The 20,600-nt window shown below is 43.6% G+C and overlaps 1 protein-coding gene across 2 annotated transcripts in view; it reads right to left on the bottom strand.

The window, feature by feature from the left end:
• The window catches only part of WWP2 (WW domain containing E3 ubiquitin protein ligase 2), a 145,065-nt gene that overhangs the window by 54,785 nt on the left and 69,680 nt on the right, over window positions 1-20,600 (bottom strand). For both annotated transcript variants that reach the window (XM_079906852.1, XM_079906853.1), the window contains exon 7: window positions 6,483-6,604. In XM_079906852.1, the coding sequence (XP_079762978.1) occupies window positions 6,483-6,604 (122 nt within the window). The remainder of the gene's footprint in view (window positions 1-6,482; window positions 6,605-20,600) is intronic.

Below are 20,600 nucleotides of genomic sequence, written 5' to 3' on the forward strand. Positions count from 1 at the left end.
AGACGGATCCCTTTGCAGAGCCTACAGCACCTGTGGCCTTGGCTACTCAACCTCGCAGCCCCTGTGACAACTGCTGTGTTGGTACTTGGCTGACTGGGGTTTTTCAGCTTCTTTCCCTGAAACAGACTATAGGGCAGAGGCCTTATTTCATACTTCTTCACACTGTCATAGCACTTAGCAAAATGGCATTCAATAAATATTGATTGAATAAATACTTGTTTAATAGGCCTAATAATCTAGCAAAAGATATATGAAATAAAACCGCCTCACATTTGGGTAACACTATCACTTGCAAAGCAGGTTCTTTTTAAATTTTTTAAATTTTGGAATAGTTTTAAATTTATAGAAAAGTTACAAAGATAGTACAAAGATACTACCTTGCTGAACTAGGGCACATTTGTCAAAACTAAAAACATAACATTAGTATATTACTATTAATTAAATTCTAGAATTTATTTGGATTTCACCAGGTTTTCCACTAATGTCCTTTTACTATTCCAAGATCCAATCCAGGATCCCGTGCTGCTTTTCACAAGTTCATTCTCATTAGCTCACTTATCCTCCTAATAACCCCATGAGGAAGGTAGTATTATTCCCATTTTACTGAAGGTAAAACTGAGGTTCCCAGAGGTACCACTCAGAGAGGTGCCAAGCAAGTAGCAGAACCAGCACTCAAAACCAGAAGACTATTAAACAAAAACAATGGAAGGAGGTGGGAGGAGGAGAAATGAAGATGGCTTAGATGGCTTTCCTGTGTGGGAAAGAAAAGCTGGGTACCAAGATGAGAGGGTAAATGGGATAAGGTGGTAAAATGGCTGATTTCTGCAACTGTGGGTATTTCACAAGGTTCCCTCTGTGATGTTGGTTAAACATTCTAACTTTCTGAATCAGATATTCATTCAGGACTAAGACATACTCTAGTCACAGTTGGCAAAAAGAGATCAGGAATTGGAAATTCTTTTTCTTAATCCTAGACAGGCTGCCAGCTCACTGTGTGTTCCAAGATCTTTAGGTGTGTGTGTGGTGTAGCACAGACTCTCACTGGACACACAGGTCTTTTCAGCCCCCTCACTCGGGCATGGAGAAGGCGACTGCCGACAATGGAAGCTTTTTAAACTGAAGATCAGCTCGTAACTTATGATACACGGTAAAGCAGTCGGTATCTCTCACCCGTGAAACCCAAGCAATGCCTTCCAATGCAATCGATCAACTCAGCTCTTCGAGGGAGCAGACCAAAACTAGAAAAATATTTCATAATTAGTATGACACAGGGTGGGTGAGGATTATATTTTTAAAAGCAATTAAATTAGATGGAAAAAAGAAGAAAAACTTAAAAATGGATAAAGCCATACCATGTCACCTGATGGGAAAGTTCAATCTTTCCTTGCTCAATATGTAGATTCATACAGTTTCCACTTACATTCCACCATGCTTCTAAGCATTTAAAGTCTGAAATTTGTTTTGAAAATGTATAAACTATCAAAAAATATCACGGAGAAAAAGCAATAAGGTAGGACTAACCCTTCCAGACATTAGAAAAACATCCTATAACATGTCTATAATCAAAATCACGCAAGACTGGCTCAAAACCAGAAATAAATGGGATAAGTAAAGAGTCCAGAAATGAATACTCACTGCATATAAGGATACAGTAAGTGATAAACACTGAGTAAAACCACAGAAAGAAAAAAAGTAATTAATGTTTACAGGATAACAGGACCCTGCTATAGAGAAAAATTAATTGAAACCCAACTTTCATTATATTTATGAATGTATAGATACAGATAAACCAGTATAATTTCCAGTGGGATATTTTTAACATGAAAAAAAAGTAAAACAGAACATATTTATTCCATCTAGAGACAAGAGAATCTTTTCACTACTGAAGCAAAAGTTAAAATTATAAATATTAAAAAAATGCTCAGGCACAATTTTTTTTAAGTTTTTAACTCCTTTGCTACAAAAACCATAGAAAATGAGACAAAAGGCGAAACAATGATATAGGGGGAAAACTTATAATCATACAAATAACAGATATAACTTGTACCTAGATACTTCACACCCATTAGGACGGCTAGTATGGGAAAAACAAAACAAAACAAAACAAAAAAACCAGAAAAAAACAAGTGTTGGCAAGGATATTAAAAAATTGGAATGCTCATTCACTGCTGGTGGGAAAAGACAGTACAGCTGTTCTGGAAAACAGTTCGAGGTTTCCTCAAACGCTAAACATAGAATTACCCTATGACCCATCAACTCTACTCCAAGGTATACAGCCAAAAGAATTGAAAGAACACACTCAAACAGATACTTGGACACCCATGTTCACAGCAGCATTCACAATAGCCAAGGAGTGGACACAACCCAAATGTCTATCAACAGATGAATGGATAAATTAAACATGGTAAAAACATACAACAGAATATTATTCAGCCTGAAAAAGGAATGAAACCCTGACCCATGCTACAACATGGATGAATCTTGAAAACATTATGCTAAGTGAAATAAGCCAGGGACAAAAGGTACCTAGAATAAGCAAATTCATACAGACATAAAGCAGAACGAAGGTTACCAGGGGCTGGGGCTGGGGGGTAGGAGGAAGGGAGAATGTTTTTGTGTAAAAGGTACAGAGTTTCAGTTTGGGATGATGAAAAGGTTCTGGAAATGGATAGTAGTAAAGTTGCACAACACTGTGAATGTGCCCAATGCTACTGAATCATACACTTAAAAATGGTTTATATGGTAAATTTTATGTTATGCGCATTTTGCCACAATTTTATTAAAAACCTGTACTTAGACTATATAAATCTCTAAAATAAATATCTATAACTCCATGAGACAAATAACTGAACACCATGAAAAAAGTCGCTTAAGAGAAAAGCAACTGATAATTGTAGAAATGCAATGAGGTTAAACGATGAGGTGGCACCCAGTACCTGTTAGCAAAATGACAAACCAGTATTTACAAGGTCAAGGGAAAAATAAACCTCATATGCCATGAGGAAAATTTTACAGTGCCTTGGGATGTATGATTATTTCAAACCTTTTGGAAGGCACTCTGGTAACACACTTTAGATTTTAAAAATTTGCATCCTTTGACTCGAGAACTCCATTCTGGAAGAAACAAAGTTGTATGCAAAGAATGTTTACATCAGGATTTTGTTTTACAAAAGGGAAATACACAAGCACTGCAAAATGGTTATATGAGTTATGGCATATTAACTATGAAATAGTATGAGGCCACTAAAAAAAGGTAAACAAGAAGACCACTGATACATGAACACGTGTAACAAAAATAATGAAATGGAAAAAAGAATACCTATTCACGCTGCATAATTATAACCATATGAAATTATTCTTAAAGACAAAAGCTAACTGAGAGCTTACTATGTCCCAGGCACTGTGCTAGACATGCTACATGTTTTATATAATTTATTCCTTATAACAACGCTATGAGATATATAATCTTGTCCTAATTTTATTAATGAGAAAACTAAGGCCCAACTAGTCCCTGGGTCTTACACACGTGCTATACACCGGGGGCAGAATCTGACTGCAGTCAGTGTGACTCCCCACCTTACATGCATGGAAATCACATTTAAGGGAGGAATGAGTGAGAGATGTAATTTTTTTTTTTGCGGGGGGGGGGGGGGCGGGTAAAGTTTTCAAGAAAAAATTAGAAAGTAAATCATTGCACACAAGTCCCAATAAAGTGCTATACCATTAGCCTAGTCCTTGATTCCACCACTTCTAAAACTCAGAGATATAATATTTATACAGACAGACCGCCATTCACCTTCTTTTTATAAAAACGGATACTTTACAGTTGTGATGTGAAAAAAACACCTGGAAGTCAGCTCCGTCTTTGCCCCAAATGTCTTTTTCATGCATAGCTGCAGAGCACAGCCAAAAAGCCTTACTAAATAAATCTTGTATGTCTCTGGAAACGTTTCCTGGAAGCACGGCTCTCTACCACCACCATTTTGGAACTGGTCCTAGCAGTTCGAACAGCAGTATATGGAGATGTCCATATACCTGTATGTCCATACAGGGATGGAGATGTCCTCAATCAGCGCCTCAACCCCCTTCTAGTTTTACGCTACCAAAGAGGGGCGCTTCTGTCTGCTCCCCAAGGAAAGGTGAGATCTTTCTGTACCCCTTGGATAGACATTAAAAAGCCTACAAAGTCCAGGCTGGCTGTGAGCCAAATGTGAACCGTCATCAGAGCAGAAAGGAAACAAGATAGGGGCCAAGCCCTGTATTTTAACAGGCAGAAATTCCTAACATTCAATGACTGTCCTTCACAGACATGTTTGGGAACAGTTTGGGCATTCAGACACAGCACCATAAGACATCTCCAAGGCAGTTTGGGGTTACAGATATTTGGCTTTCGGAAGACGTGGCTGGCACGTGCCTCATCTGCTGAAATACATAATGTTCCTGGAGATAAGGACAATACACAAAGGTACCTAAAAATAAGAGTAGAGGAAACACAGACCTGTTTAAATGTCCAATGAGAGTTACTCAAAGACCATCACCACAGAAAGGCAATTTACCCATAGGTGTTTTTGGGGTTTTTTTTTGCGGGGGGGGGTTGTTTTTTGGGGGGGGTTTGGCTGCGCCACGCGGCATGTGGGATCCTAGTTCCCCAACCCGGGATCGAAGCTGCGCCCCCTGCATTGGAGGCATGCAGTCCCAACCACAGGACAATCCGGGAAGTCCTACCCATAGTTTTTGTAAGACAAGCAGAGATGGCTGGGGGAGACCAGCATCACAACGATGCAGGCCCCTGGAGGAACAAAGAGGCTGGTATCACACCTGTGGCATCCAGGAAACAACTGGTTCCAAAGCCAGTTCCCCTTGCCCGTTTGTGAACACCAGCCCTCATCTATGAGTGGCTTTTTTATTTCATCACGCCACATGGCTTGTGGGATCTTAGTTCCCGGACCAGGGGTTTAACCTGGGCCCTGGCAGTGAAAGAGCCAAGTCCTAACCACTGGACCACCAGGGAATTCCCACAAGTGACTTATTTGCTTAAGAGAAACATGTTTACTGGTGCTCGCGGAGCTGCATACGGTATTCTGTAACGCAGTCCACAGCCCCCACCTCGCTGTCCCCACCACACAAACGGGAAGCCAGGCCACCCCCGGCTTCTGTAACTGGCAGTTCCAGCACTTGCACACGATGGTTGGCAAAGGAGCGCCAGGCAGGCTGGGACAGCTACCGCTTATGCCCCTCACCTCCAGCTCACCCTCGTCCTCAAGCCTCGGGGCGAGCTCGCTAACTCAATTCCTGCAGGCGGGTCCCAAACTCCAGGGAGAAAGTCAGGCCACTGCACACACAGTGAGCCTTGCGGGACACAGGCCACTCCACCCTGCAGTCTGCCGCAGACGACAGTATAGCCAAGCACCCTGAGCTATCAAAGGGGCTCTGCAGCCCTCATGCAGTGCTGCAAGAGAACTAAAAGTCATTAGAAAGTAACCCCAATCGACTTCTCCTGCTCAATAAGTTTGTCACACAAAGGGCAGGAACAGTACCATGGTAACGCTTATGTGAAGAAGCTGTGCTGCTCTGAACTTCCCGTCCTTCCTGCCACACCTCTGTTATCACGAGCATCTACAAAATTATTTCAGTGTCTCTTACTGATTTAAACACCTGCATTTCCCCCACCTCCAGCTTACCAAAGCAAACGCCCGTGTCCCTTCCCAACTGCCCCAAATTAAGACAAATTACCAAATGACCAGCAGTCACAAAAGATATGACAATCTTCAAGATGTTTAGGAAAAAAACCTTTTTTTTTGGTCCCTTCCCCTTTTTAATTCAACACTGTCTGGATGAGACAGAAGGAAAACACGACAAAAATGGATTTGTTCTGAAATAGGTCCTTCTCTTCCCACTTGTGGGGAAGCAGGATCAAGTGCAGAGACGTTCCATGTGGATGTGGAAGCGCTATCTGCTCTCAAATGGACCAAATACTCTCAGTGGAACAGCCACAGGGGGCCCCCCAGTGGCAGCTGGGCTTTGCTCCTGGTCCAGCATCCCAACCTGCTCAACAGTGCTGCCATCTTCTCTAAGCCAGCTCTTCACAACAATACTTAGTCTTCTTTCTCCCTAGTCTGATTAGTCCCTTAAATTAAGGAAATGAAAAAACGTGTCATGTGTAAGTAAGATATCGCCCCCCCTCGCAAAGAAATCCAATGTTGATAAGAAATGAATTTAAATATCAATACTTTTCATTTCTGTACAAAGGAAGATTTCAGACGAGCACAGTCATGTGGAGAATAACCTTGGCTGTACACACTATGCCAGAGAGAAAAGAAGACGGGTCATGGAAAGACTGACGGATTCAAATTCCATCTTAGTGTGGGAGTCTTCTCTCGCCCACCCTGCATCCTGACACAGCAGGCAGGGTCCCGACTCCATGTGAGAACAAGTTAGAGGCCATGCTTTAGTCTGGGCTGGTGCTCTGCGCTGTCACTCACCTGTGCCATTGGCCAAGCCACTGTGGCTTGGGTTCTTGAGGGGCTGATGCTGCTGGCTGCTAGTACCGGGGCTCTGCTCACCAGTTGCTGTTCTGGCTGAACCACCTGAATGTCTGTGTGTCCTGGGGGTTCAAAATATAAAGCAGACAGATATAAGTCACTGTGAAAAAGACAGAGGTGTGCCCCACCTAACTCACTGTATTCCCTCTCTTGCTATTTATGGGAAATAAGCCCCGTAATAGTCCTTCTGGTCTTTGACTCGACAGAAGCTGCCCCTGAATAGAGAGACCCATGTAAGCTTCCTTCTTGGTAAAAGCACAGAAGGCAACTTTCGGTAAACTTTTCCATTTGAAGTAAACAAATCCAGAAAGAATTTCCCCCACATCTGAAATAACTGGCAAAATATCCCGTGACCATCACATTATTTTTATTGGGCTTGAATGTAAGAAATAAACAAGAATCACTGAACAGGCTACAGATGACATGTTTCTCCCATTGGCCAAAAAAGAGCCCAAAACTTATCCAAATCCATATTCTCTATGGCTAGAAACATGCTTGCCTTGGGAATAAAAGTCAAGGGGCATTAGACAACTGCAACCAATGTGTATGTTGACATGTTTTATCTAGGAAAGGTGATTCAACATCCATGCAAGTAAATGAGGAACAAATGCAGAGAGGGATCTGTACCGCAAGGAAAATGGTGGAATACAGCAGCAGAGGCTCGATCTAACATCTTCAGAGGACACAAGGCAACAGACAGTACATGTTCTCACGGTCCTGTGGTAGCTTGATTTTGTTCACTTGATGGAAATGTCTAAGCTTCCCTGCCTTTCTCAGTTTTGTCAAAGGAGGTTATTCTACTTCCTACTCATTATATACTACTTTTCAACAGTGAGATGATTTAAGTACTACCCAGTGAAGAAAAGACCACCCCTCTCCAGGCAGAGAAACAGAGATCCAGAGAACAATTTACAACCACGGGACTCGGGGCAGTGACAATACCACCAACAATAAACGTGAAAACAATGACTATGGAAGAATTTAATATTCATTGAGCTGGAATATTATGTTCCAGGTACCTGTGGTGTGCTGTGCACTTTGCATATATTATCTCATTTAACCTGGCAACCCTAGAGGTGGCTTACTATTATTATGCTCATTTTACAGGTGAAAACAGACACTGAGAAAGTGAGCAATGGAGCAAAGATTCGAATCCAGGTGCTCTAAGGTCAAGAGCCCACGCTCTCTGGTTGGAGGCTGGGGGTGGGAAGCCTGGACTTAAGCTGAATCCCTTCCAGGTTATTCATTGGTCATTTGGTCAATGGCGAGACGAAGACCTCTAATAGAAAGTTCCCAGAAATAGTCACAAATGTAGAAAATAAACTTATAGTTACCAGGGGATAAGCAGGGGAAGGGATAAATTGGAAGACTGGGATTGACACATACACACTACTATATATAAAATAGATAACTAATAAGGACCTACTGTATAATAGCACAGGGAACTCAACTCAATATCCTGTAATGGCCTATATGGGAAAAGAATCTAAAAAAGAGTGGATAGGGACTTCCGTCGTGGTCCAGTGGTTAAGACTTCACCTTCCAATGCAGGGGGTGCAGGTTCGATCCCTGGTCAGGGAGCTAAGATCCCACACGCCTCGGGACCAAAAAACCAAAACATAAAACAGAAACAATATTGTAAGAAATTCAATAAAGACTTTTAAAATGGTCCACATCAAAAATCTTTAAAAAAAAAAAAAAAGAGTGCATATATGTATAACAGATTCACTTTGCTGTACACCTGAAACCAACACAACTTTGTAAATCAACTATACCCCAATAAAATTTTTTAAAAAATAAACAGCAACAATAAGAAAGAAAGAAAGAAAGAAAAAAAGAAAGGAAGAAAGGAAGGAAGGAAGAAAGGAAGGAAGAAAGAAAGCTCCCCCCACTGGGAGGCTCCATACCCACCAGAACATCTCTGCTGGTGAGACATTCTGGTCCCGTATGTTGGGACAAACTTACAGCGCAACAAACTCAGAGATTCCTGGAGGAATAAGAAGTGCCTCCACTGACTACCTTCTCCAACACGATGAGTATAAACCAAAATGCTAACAGTGATTATCTTTGGACGTTGGGAATATGGATGCCTTTAGTGTTTCCTTTGTGCTTTTCTGGGTTTTTCTGATTTTCTTCATTAAGCATGTCTACTTTTGAGCAAGGAAGAAACACAATTATTTAAAAAGAAAAAATAAAGTTTTTTCTTGGGGCCAAAACTACAAAAAAGAAAAAAAAAGAAGAAGAAAAAGAAACCTAGCAAACCCTGGAGCCCTTTGTACCTAAGGCTGCATGGCACTTAAAAATGGATAGAGAGAGTACGACTGAGCTGTGGAAATAAAGATTTAATTTGGACTCTCTTTTTCCGTCTTATTTTTCCCTGAGCTAATTTCATAAATCAAAGCTGTCAATCACACCTCAGTCAAGAAAAATATCTCAGAGTCCCCACTCCATGGGAAGGAATATTAATATTGAGCATTTCACCATAAGTCCTCTTCGAAAGCAGAATGAGTGCAGACTGTTCCAAAGGGAAAGATGGTCGTTAGCCACTGGTGAATGTGCGTATATGTGTTGAGGGCAGAGAGCTTGAGAGAGATCAAATTGGTTAATAGAAGGTTTATTTCAGACAAGAATCCCCTTAAAAGGAAAAAAGAAGGGCTTCCCTGGTGGCGCAGTGGTTAAGAATCCGCCTGCCAAGGCAGGGAACACAGGTTCAAGCCTTGGTCCAGGAAAATCCCACATGCCGCGGAGCAACTAAGCCCATGCGCCACAGCTACTGAACCTGCGCTCTACAGCCCACGAGCCACAAATACTGAGCCCGCACGACACAACTACTGAAGCCCGCGTGCCTAGAGCCCATGCTCCGCAACAAGAGAAGCCACTGCAATGAGAAGCCTGTGCACCGCAGCAAAGAGTAGGCCCCGCTCGCTGCAACTAGAGAAAGCCCGCACGCAGCAACAAAGACCCAGTGCAGCCAAAAATAAATTAATTAATTTAAAAAAAAAAAGGACAAAAGAAAAAAAGCCTCTGTGATTTTGTACTCACAGCCCACAGCAGAGGGCTCACCCCTCTGGGCGCAGCAGGCCACAAGGCAGGGGGTCGGGGGGCAGCATAGAAAATGCGACACTCGTTGTGTCACACGCACGGACTCTGACAGGCCCGTGATTCCTTCTAGGTCCTGGGCTCCTTGTCCCTCTGCAGAGCAGCTGGGCGTGACAACAGGGTGGGTCCCATTACTCTCCTAGCCCCTCCCTCCCTTCCCCAAAGGGGCGTGTGGTCAGAGTTGAGAGAGAATACTTTCAGAAATGTTCAACCACTAATGACAGCAGCACACTCTGAATGACAGGCTGGTGCAGAGCCGGGATTAGCCTGTAAGCCAGGGGCAGCTGGGACCACTTTGTGTGAATTGCCACCTCCCTGCCCGTGGCCCACGGCCACCCAGCTACCCACCCACCCCATACACACACACACACACACACACACACACACACACACACACACACACACAAACACCCTTCCCCCAGATTCTTCTCTTGCCCTAAATCTGGAGCTTCCACTGTTCCCCTCTTGAATTACCTTTAAAATAAGACTCTTAGAAGGAAGAGAAGGCCTCAAAGTTTGAGGACAATCTTCTCTTCAGCAGTTTCCTCTCTGGGAGGTCACTCAACCCTTAAAAGATGGGACTGTGTTGTGATTAAAAGCTGGCCCAAAAGCTGAAACCACACACCATAAGCCAAAATAGTACCAGGACACAAGCGGGGCGATGGGGTGGAGATGAGCTGGGCCCCACCACAGGCAGCCTGGCTTCGGCTCTGCCAATGACTTCAACCTTGGCCTGATCCCTCCACCACCTTGGGGGTGGGAGGGAGGAGCTATGCAGCCCCTGGGGCAGTCAGAAGAAGGCAGAACGGCAAAATTCCATGAATGGTTTTAAGTCACCTAGTTACAGAGATTCAGCTCTCACTACCCCACGTGCCTCTCAAAATACTGGTGTGAAGTTACCTAAGTTCCTCCCTCAGATCAGAAACTAAGACCCCCCTAAGGAATGCCAGTCAAGGTCAGGGCCCTGGGATTCTCTCTCCACTCTGCAGAAAGAGAACTGAGGCAGGTGAGGTCCCCAGGAGAGGGCTCTTGGCTGTCCCTTGCCATTCAAGCTTTGACATTCGTAGCACTGGCCTCAGTCCTCAGCTGACCCTGAGAGCCACAGCCTCCAATGTTGTGGGACACCCTGCATTGCTCTGCATGAAGGCCAGAGAATTGCATTCAATCATTATCTTCTGAGCACTAGGTCCTGTTCTAGGGCTAGCAACAAAACAGAAAGAGTCGCTGATCTCAAGGAGCTTACATCTTAGTGGAAATGCGGTAATTTGTACTTCTGCTCAGAAACAAATTTGCATCACACCCTACAATGCCAGTGTGTGAGAGAGCCACTTGTCTAGTGAGTGAGCCTGCCTGATAACTTGGCATTGTCACCCAGTGCAGCTTTGTTGCTCATCACATATGTAATAGTTTATGTGGGGTAATTAAACAAAACAAAACTTTGTTTAAATAAAAAAGCCAGCCCTAGCATCAGTAATGCAAATGAAAACAAAATGAAGAGTCAAAAAAAGTGATGGCTCACAGACACGAAAACAAAAAGTTTTGCTAAATTAAAAAATGAAATTCTAAATTTGGTGGTCACTCAGAATTTGGGATTGATAAATCTACCACATCCTTTATGAGGAAATGGATTTAAAAAGTAGTCGGTGGCTTCATCAAAATTTAAAACTCCTGCTCTTCCAAAGACACTATCAAGAAAATGAAAAGACAGTCCCTAGACTGGGAAAAATCATTTGCCAGATACCTATCTGATAAAGGATTTATTTCTAGAAAAAAAAAACTCTCAAAACTCAATAATAAAAAGAATAAACCAATAAAAATAATCAAAAGATTTTAAAAGAGAAGATCTACAAACAGCAAATTAGCACATGAAAGATGCTCAACATCACTAGTCATTAGGGAAATACAAATTAAAACGACAATGAGGTACCATCACACAACTGTTAGAATGGACAAAGTAAAAACAAAACAAAACAAACCTAAAAAATCACACACACACAAACAAAAACAAAACAAAAAAACCTGCCAGTAACAGTAGTGGTGAGAACACAAAGCACCTGGGACTCTCAAACACTGCTGGAGGGAACACAACGTGGCACCATCGCTTTGGAAAAGAGTTTGGCAGTCTCTTATAAAGTTAGACATGCACTTAGCATACGAACCAACAATCCTATGCCTAGGTATTTACGCAAGAGAAATGAAAACGTTTACGTGAAACCTGTAGGCAAATTATAGTGACTTTATTCATAATTTCCAAAAACATAAACAACCCAAACTGGTGAATGAACAGACAGACTGTGGTACATCCACACAGTGAAATACTACTCAGTAAATAAAGGGATTGAACTACTGATGATGCAACAACATAGATGGATCACAAATGCATTATGCTAAGTGGAAGAAGACAGACAATGCAGGGGACAAGGGTTCGATCCCTGGTCGGGGAACTAAGATCCCACGTGCCGTGGGGCAACTAAGCCTGTGCGCCACAACTAGAGAGCCCATGCGCCGCAACTACTGAACCCACACGCTCTGGAGCCCACGCACCACAACTAGAGAGAAACCCATATGAGGCAATGAAGAGCCTGTGCACCACAATGAAAGATCCCGCGTGCCGCAGCTAAGACCCGACACAGCCATAAATAAATAAATATATAAATTTTTTTAAAGGCATGTAACTTATGGTATGAGGATAGCCCCCTCCCAAAACTAAAACACCCAGAAAACAAAAACCTTGATGGGAATGTGATTCAGGTAATACTCAGGACTCTACAAACACTCTGTATTAATAAATATAGGGATTCTTCAAAGCCTGGGGACACATCTCTCCCAAATGTCAAGAATTCGTGGCTGGGCTTCCCTGGTGGCACAGTGGTTGACAGTCCGCCTGCCGATGCAGGGGACACGGGTTCATGCCGCAGTCCGGGAAGATCCCACATGCCGCGGAGTGGCTGGGCCCGTGAGCCATGGCCGCTGAGCCTGCGCGTCCGGAGCCTGTGCTCCGCAACGGGAGAGGCTACAACAGTGAGAGGCCCGCGTACCGCAAAAAAAGAATTCATGGCTGACCGGATACCGGGTGCCAAGCATACTTTTCTATCTTGGTAAAAGAGGCCCAGGATACTAAAGGGAGGTTCTTTGACCTCAGAATTCAGGCCCATTAGCTCAGCAAAAGAGAAGTTTCAGGGTAGAACTACTGATGGTGGGGTTTTCCTCCATTTAAATTAAAAAAAAAACAAAAAACAGATACAGAAGTTAAAAATTGTCTAATAATCTTTTTTTCTACATCTTTATTAGAGTATAATTGCTTTACAATGGTGTGTTAGTTTCTGCTTTATAACAAAGTGAATCAGTTATACATATACATATGTTCCCATAGCCTAATAATCTTAAAACTCTTCTCACACTCCAATCCAGGGAATCGATTTTTGCCTGGATGACTAGAACCAAGAGGGCGGCCCCTCCTCCAAGTCCTCTTAACTGGGCATTGTCTTTTAATAGCAGCATGGAAACAAAACTGAGTGAGGCTGGGCTGGTTTCCAGTAAAAGAACCAGAAAAAGAAAAAAGAAAAAAACAAAAAAAAACACCAGCCACTTAAAATAGAAGCATGGAGGGAAAAAATGGGAAGTGGTGATGGGAAAAGAAACGTTTTCCACCATTCAGAGAGGCGTCACTAAGCAAACCTGCTCCCACCTACAGCCGCCTCAATTCTTCCTTCTCATTCAAATGTGGAGGGGGGGCGGGGGGAGGGGGATAAAAAGGAGAGGTGAAAAGGGAAAGGCGCAATTAGAGTTAAAAATGGGGCCATCCGAGTCATTCCATGGGTAATTTATGGCTCCACTCCACACCCTACCTCTAGCTGCCAGCCTCAGAAACGACAGGAAAGGTAAAAATAAAACTGCTGCAAGTCCATTCTACGTGACAGAAAGACAAGTGATTTACTTTTGCCCAACCTGGAATATAGAGCAAGCTTCTCAATGGTGGCAGCTTCCTGAGACTAAAAAAAATCATTTTAAGAGAGAAAATACAATAAATTTTGACTCACCTCATCTCATCCCAGGTTGCATGTTGGGCTTCACTAAAAAGAACGCCCAAACGCCCTCCCAAACTTGACCGAGAGATGAAGTCCAGGGGAAGCGGTCACTGTCTCGTTCCACCCCACCCCCGCTCGGGGCAGGAGGGGATGATCTGAGGTTCCTTGAACACAGAGGGCAGCCCCTGACTTATTTGTCCCATGTCCTGAGATGGTACAAGGGCATGGGATGCTCTAGCAGCTCAGGAGATGAGCGTGGTGGACCATCTGCCTCCACTGACACGCAGGAGGAAGCTGCACAGGGCTGACCCTGAATACGGAGCTCCAGCTTCTGCTACAGGTGGGCCAGAAAAGTATCTCCACCTTCTTCCTCCCGGCATCACATCTTGTTTGAACCTGGCCCAGCCCAGAGTGTCCCTGTGCTACAGCCCCAGACCTGAAAGAGCCACAGGGGACCCTGCGGTACCAGGGATGACAGTATACGCGGCGTTATTTCTAAGTGTTCTGACAACGAATCGCAAAGGCAGGGATTCAGCAGGAGGGAGGTAAGCTCCTAAAAGAATATGTTCAACGGACATTCCTCCAAACCTCCCTCTAAACTCCTCCCAAGGAAAATTCAGAGCCTTTGCAGATCTACTCGCCTGGCATCCTCTTCTCTGGACTCTTCACCCAGTTGGCTTCTCATCCAAATCTTAGTCTAAATGTCCCTCACCTCCCAGCCTGCACTAAACTCCCTTTAATTCTTTTCACACAGCATTCTAAACTTTTCCCTTATGGCACTTCCATTTGTGATTATATGTTTATCTGTTTAATGTCTGACTTCAAGGAGGCCCATGAGGGTAGGACCTTGTCTGTTTTGTATAACCTTTGTATAACCAGCACCTAGAATGCGCTTGGCCCCAGAGTAGGCATATAAAAACATTTGCTGAATGAATAAAAGAAGCAAGCTCTCAAGCACAAAAGCACTCTTGGGCCTGTAACCTCTAATACTTCCCATGGTTGTGGCAACCAGTCCTCACCTCCCCATCTCCCTCCACCCTTTTAAAGAATGGAATCCGTGCTAAGAGATGGAATCCACAATCTACCAGGTATTGAGAAGTGTCAGAGCTAGTGTCTTCCAGAAAGGTTAGCCCTGAACATCATGTAAAAACATTCTCTAGGGCTTCCCTGCTGGCGCAGTGGTGGAGAGTCCGCCTGCCGATGCAGGGGACACGGGTTCGTGCCCCGGTTCGGGAAGATCCCGCATGCGGTGGAGAGGCTGGGCCCGTGAGCCATGGCCGCTGGGCCTGCGCGTCCGGAGTCTGTGCTATGGGAGAGGCCACAACAGTGAGAGGCCCGTGTACCGCAAAAAAAAAAAAAAACAATCTCTAGCATCAGGGTCTACAGATAAAAATCATTTCATTAGACTCATTACTAAAATTGCAAGACAATCTTCAAATCCAACCAAATTTTATTTTTCATGGTTTTTTTTGTTCTAGCTATAATTTTCAAGTGCTCTCCAACAGGTGAAGACTAGGCAAGTGATTAAATATGGGATTTAAGAAAGATACCTTCTGTGGTCGGCAGAATTTCTAAAATGCCCCTCCTCCCAAAGACACCCCACCCTAATGCCTAAAACTAGGGAATATGATGATATATCACACCCTTGATTATGTTATTATATGGCACATGATATTACCATAATAATATATGATAATATTATGATATTATATGGCACAGCTGACCTTAAGAAAGGGACATGAGGGAATTCCCTGGTAGTCCAGTGGTTAGGACTCGGCACTTTCACTGCTGGGGCCCAGGTTCAATCTCCGGTCGGGACTGCCATGCCGTGTGGCCAAATAAAAAATAATAAATGTATTTAAAAATAAGAAAGAAAGGGATATCATGCAGATGGGTCCAATCTAATGACATAATCTAAAAGCAGAACACTTTCTCCAGCAGTTGTCAAAAGTGGAGGGCAGAAGAGAAAATCAGACGGATTCAAAGCACGAGGGAAATCTGACACACCCTTGCCAGCTTGATGATGAGTGGGATGGGGGGGGTACATATGAGAAGAAGTGTGGATGGCCTTAATAAGGAGCTGAGTAAGACCTAACTGAGAGCCAGCGAGGAAATGGGAACTCAGTCCTACAATGACTCAGTCAATGGCTCGAATCAGCTTTGAAGCAAATTCTTCCTTAGTTTCCAGATAAGCATGCAGCCCTGCTGACACCTTGATTTTGGCCTTGTGAGACCCTAAGGAGACCAGTCAGCCAGCTATGGTGTCCTCGTCTTCTGACCTACAGAACTGTGAGCTCACAAATGATGCTGTTCTAAGCCCTAAATTCGTGGTCATTTGTTACACAGCAGTTGAAAACTAATAGATCCTCTCAGCACAAATAAATGTCAGTTTCCACAGAAGAAGATACTAATTTTCAAATATACGGCTAGGTAATTCTTGCTGAGCACCCCACCTCACTCTGTTAGAAGGCCTTATACAGAGATGGAGATGCCCTATGGAATCAGTGCTCATCTCATAGGGACGCATTTCCACGATCCAAATGTCCTTTATGAGACACGCATTCCTCACATTCAACCATCACTTGGGGATTTGAACAGCTATATATATGTGGGACATTACTGTTCTCAGAGGGTAAGTAAGTAACTCTCTTTCCTGGTAGAGTTCAGGCACATGGACTTCACACATTCTTTTTCCAAGCAAGACGTATTTATGTGTCAACTTATCTCTGATTCCAACGTTAACCTTAAAAGTTGCAAGGATTTGAGTAGAACAGTCCATGTAAAGGGTTCAAAGTGGAAATATCAATCATGAAGAAAAAAACAGGAGGAACAGGAGGGACAGAGCAGGCAGTGGGAACCCACCACATTCTTGGTGGTCCGGCTAAGCCTTGGAAAGCACAAGGCCGTCCTGATAAAAAGTCTCCCCTGTAACCTGTGCCCCTGAAGCCGCCACTTCTCAGGGAGTCAGGGTGCCAAGGAATGTAAACCAGTAGGAAGACCCACCCCAAAGTCCTGGCAAGTGAGAAGCAGGAACACAAGACTCTTTCAACTCAACAAGGATTTATTGAGCTGCTGCTACGTGCGGCAAAGCACTATTCTAGGCCCTGGTAGGGACACAAAGATGCATAAGGTCCAGATGAGTTTGGCTGAGAACTCAGCACCACTCCCCCTGTACCGCTCCCCACCTCCAAAAGAAGGAGTGCTGTAGATGGAAGAGGAAAAACTAACTCCTCAGGAGTCCCCAGTTCACCATTCTTTTCTAAGTGTAAAGCAAAATTGTATGATGTGATTTAAAATAAAGCTTTTTGCTTACCTTTTTTAAGGTAAATTTTTTAAGGTAAAATTTTAAAGAAAAAGAACCATGTCCTCATCTCCCCTTCTCCTTCACAAAATAACAATTATTCATACCATCTCCTATTCTAGACTTTCGCTAATCTCATGTTAAAAAGTGTTGTTGTTTTCTCATTTTAAAGTTGTACCTTCAAAGGCCATTTATAAGCACACAAAATAGACCCAACACGTAGATGTGCCATAAAAGTCCAAGTAAAGTCCAAGTCCAAACAGAAAATCTTCAGACAGGGAGCCTGGGTAGAAATTCTTGTTCTCTTTACACTGTTAGGTGCAGAATTTCACACTACATTATCAAATAATCAGTGAGCCAAAGATACCTTCAACTCATCAAGACAAAGAAAAGGCAGGCCAAACACAAAGTTAGCTTAGCAAAGGGAAACAAGGAAGGCAGGACAGATAGCAATTAAAAGGCAAGAAGATAAAAAGATAGCATCTTTGGAGAAAACTCCAAAGATCTCGAGAATCACAAGAAACATAAATGGACTAACCGTGAGAGCTTAAAGATAAAAGGTATCATATTGGTTTGGGGTTTTTTTCAACCTTTTTTTTTTTTTTTTTGCGGTACGCGGGCCTCTCACTGTTGTGGTCTCTCCCGTGTGGAGCACAGGCTCCGGACGCGCAGGCTCAGCGGCCATGGCTCACGGGCCCAACCGCTCCGCGGCATGTGGGATCTTCCCGGACCGGGGCACGAACCCGTGTCCCCTGCATCGGCAGGCGGACTCTCAACCACTGCGCCACCAGGGAAGCCCTCAACCTTTTTTTTTTAATTTAAATATAGTTGTCATATAAATTACATTAGTTTCAGGTATACGACATACTGGTTCAACATTTATATACATTCCGAATTGATCACCACAATGTCTAGTTACCATCTGTTACCATACAAAGTGATTACAATATTATTGACTACATTCCCGACATCGTACATACGTCACCATGATTTATTTATTTTATAACTGAAAGCCTGCATCTCTTAATCCTCTTCACCTATTTCTCCCAACCTCCCACGCATCTCATACTATTTGTTAAAAATCCCATTAAATGCTGTTGCAAGCAACACCATCTAATATATAAGCATCCAAAAGGCTGAAACTAAATGTGTGGGGGAAAATATGCTGAGAAAACACAAAACAAAGGTCAGCTGGGGAAGCTATGTTAATGTCAAACCAAACAGATTTTTTTTTTTTTTTTTTTTTTGCGGTATGCGGGCCTCTCACTGTTGTAGCCTCTCCCATTGCGGAGCACAGGCTCCGGACGCGCAGGCTCAGCGGCCGTGGCTCACGGGCCCAGCCGCTCCGTGGCATGTGGGATCTTCCTGGACCGGAGCACGAACCCGCGTCCCCTGCATCGGCAGGCGGACTCTCAACCACTGCGCCACCAGGGAAGTCCCCCAAACAGATTTTTTAAATGATTTTTAAAATTCAGGCATATTTATTAATACATATAGTCAAATTCACCCTTTTTAAGGGTGCAGTTCAGTGAGTTTAAACAAATGCATACAATCGTGTTACCACCACCACAGTGAAGACATAAAACATTTCCATAGCCCCCCAAAACTTCTTGGTGCCCTTGGCAGTCAATCCCCCCCTCAATTCCCAACAACTGCTGACTGATTTCTGTCCCAATAACTGTGCCTTTTGCAGTATGTTATGTAAATGGAGTCACATAGAATGTAGCTTTTTGTGTCTGGCTTCTTGCACTTAGCATAACGCTTCTGAGAATCACCCATGTTGTTGTAGGCTGTTCCTTTTTATTGCTCAGAGCAAATAAATTTTAAGAGAGAAAACTCTAGAAAAAGAGAAGATCGTGAGATAAGGATAAAAGGTTCAATTCGCCCACAAGACGTACTTCAAATTTGTATTGTGGACAAAATAACCTTGAAATACATAACGCAGAAATTCATGGGAATTCCCTGGTGGCACAGTGGTTAAGAATCAGCCTGCCAATGCAGAGGACACAGGTTCGAGCCCTGGTCTGGGAAGACCCCACATGCCGCGAAGCAACTAAACCCGTGCGCCACAACTACTGAAGCCCGTGTGCCCAGAGCCCAACAAAAGAGAAGCCACCGCAATGAGAAGCCTGCGCACCGCAACAAAGAGTAGCCCCTGCTCACTGCAACTAGAGAAAGCCCGTGCCCAGCAATGAAGACCCAACGCAGCCGTAAATAAATACATTTATTTTTTAAAAAAGGAAAGAAATTCATGGATATAATCTGGCCCTACCTGTTACTGCTGTCACCTCCTATTTTCCCTTCACTCCCTCCACTCCAGCCAGACTGGCCTCCTTCAACTCCAAAGGCACGCTCCCAGCTCGGTTCCTTTGCAAGAGCCATTGCTCTGCCCAACATTCTTCCCTGAGATAGCCTCATGGATAACTCTCTCACCTTCTTCAAATCTTTGCTTATAGGTCACCTTCTTAATGATACCTCTCTTTTTGTTTGTTTTTTGCGGTATGTGGACCTCTCACTGCTGTGGCCTCTCCCATTGCAGAGCACAGGCTCTGGACACACAAGCTCAGCGGCCATGGCTCACAGACCTAGCCGCTCCACGGCATGTGGGATCTTCCCGGACCGGGGCACGAACCCCTGTCCCCTGTATCGGCAGGCGGACTCTCAACCACTGCGCCACCAGGGAAGCCCTAATGATACCTCTCTTGACTGCATTATATAATTGTGCATCCTGCTATTGTGTAATACATTTATATATATATATTTTCACGTGGATCAAATTTGTTTTTTAAATAATGAAGATCAATAAAACCAGAAAAAAGAGGAACACTCTGGGATTCCACACTACTATAGATGCCAAGGCAGGCAACTTTTCCAGAAGGGACGAGTCCACAAGGTGAAACCTGAAGACAAGTCAGCTGGCCTTTTGTGGCTGTAATTTTGGCAGAATGATAGAGGCGGATGCTAGAATCAAGCGAACTAATACACAAATAGAGATAAGGATGGGAGACCCATAGAATATTAAGACTAATATCTTCACTATATTTTCAGTAAGTTATGGGTACATAACAACTTCAGGAACCCCTGTGGCATGTAGAGCGTAAAGCAATATAAATTCCGTGCTTCAGTTCTGTGACTATTTTTACCTAACGCAAAATGAAAAAGCTAAATATAGAATTGTTCCAGTGTTTGAAAGGAGTCGTTCTATTTAGGTTATGGAGCATGCCATCATAAAGACAGTCACTAAACCAAACCCCAAATCTCCACTTCCACAGACCTTGGCACTTTCAAAAGGAGCCATCCAGTGCCAACAGAATCCTAAAGGAAAAGTCTAACCTCACCTCACCAAACCACAACCACAAACACCATGGCTTCAGCAACCCTTTCCCCCACCATCCACATCTGTCCAAAGCATTTGCAGTCAGTTCTATTCCAATCTTTGATCATCCCATACCCAAACTGCTCAAGCTCCCATGACCAAAAAATTCTTTCTCTGAGATGCATACTCTTTTTATTGGTTTCTCTCTAAACTCTTTCCCTTTCAATCACAATTTTCTGGGACTGAGAAGTGCTAAAATCCAGACACAGATCTAGTTAAAATACAATAGAAATTTCACCCCATCCCCTAAATCG

The sequence above is a fragment of the Stenella coeruleoalba genome (assembly GCF_951394435.1).
Source record: "Stenella coeruleoalba genome assembly, chromosome: 20".
Lineage (NCBI taxonomy): Eukaryota > Metazoa > Chordata > Mammalia > Artiodactyla > Delphinidae > Stenella > Stenella coeruleoalba.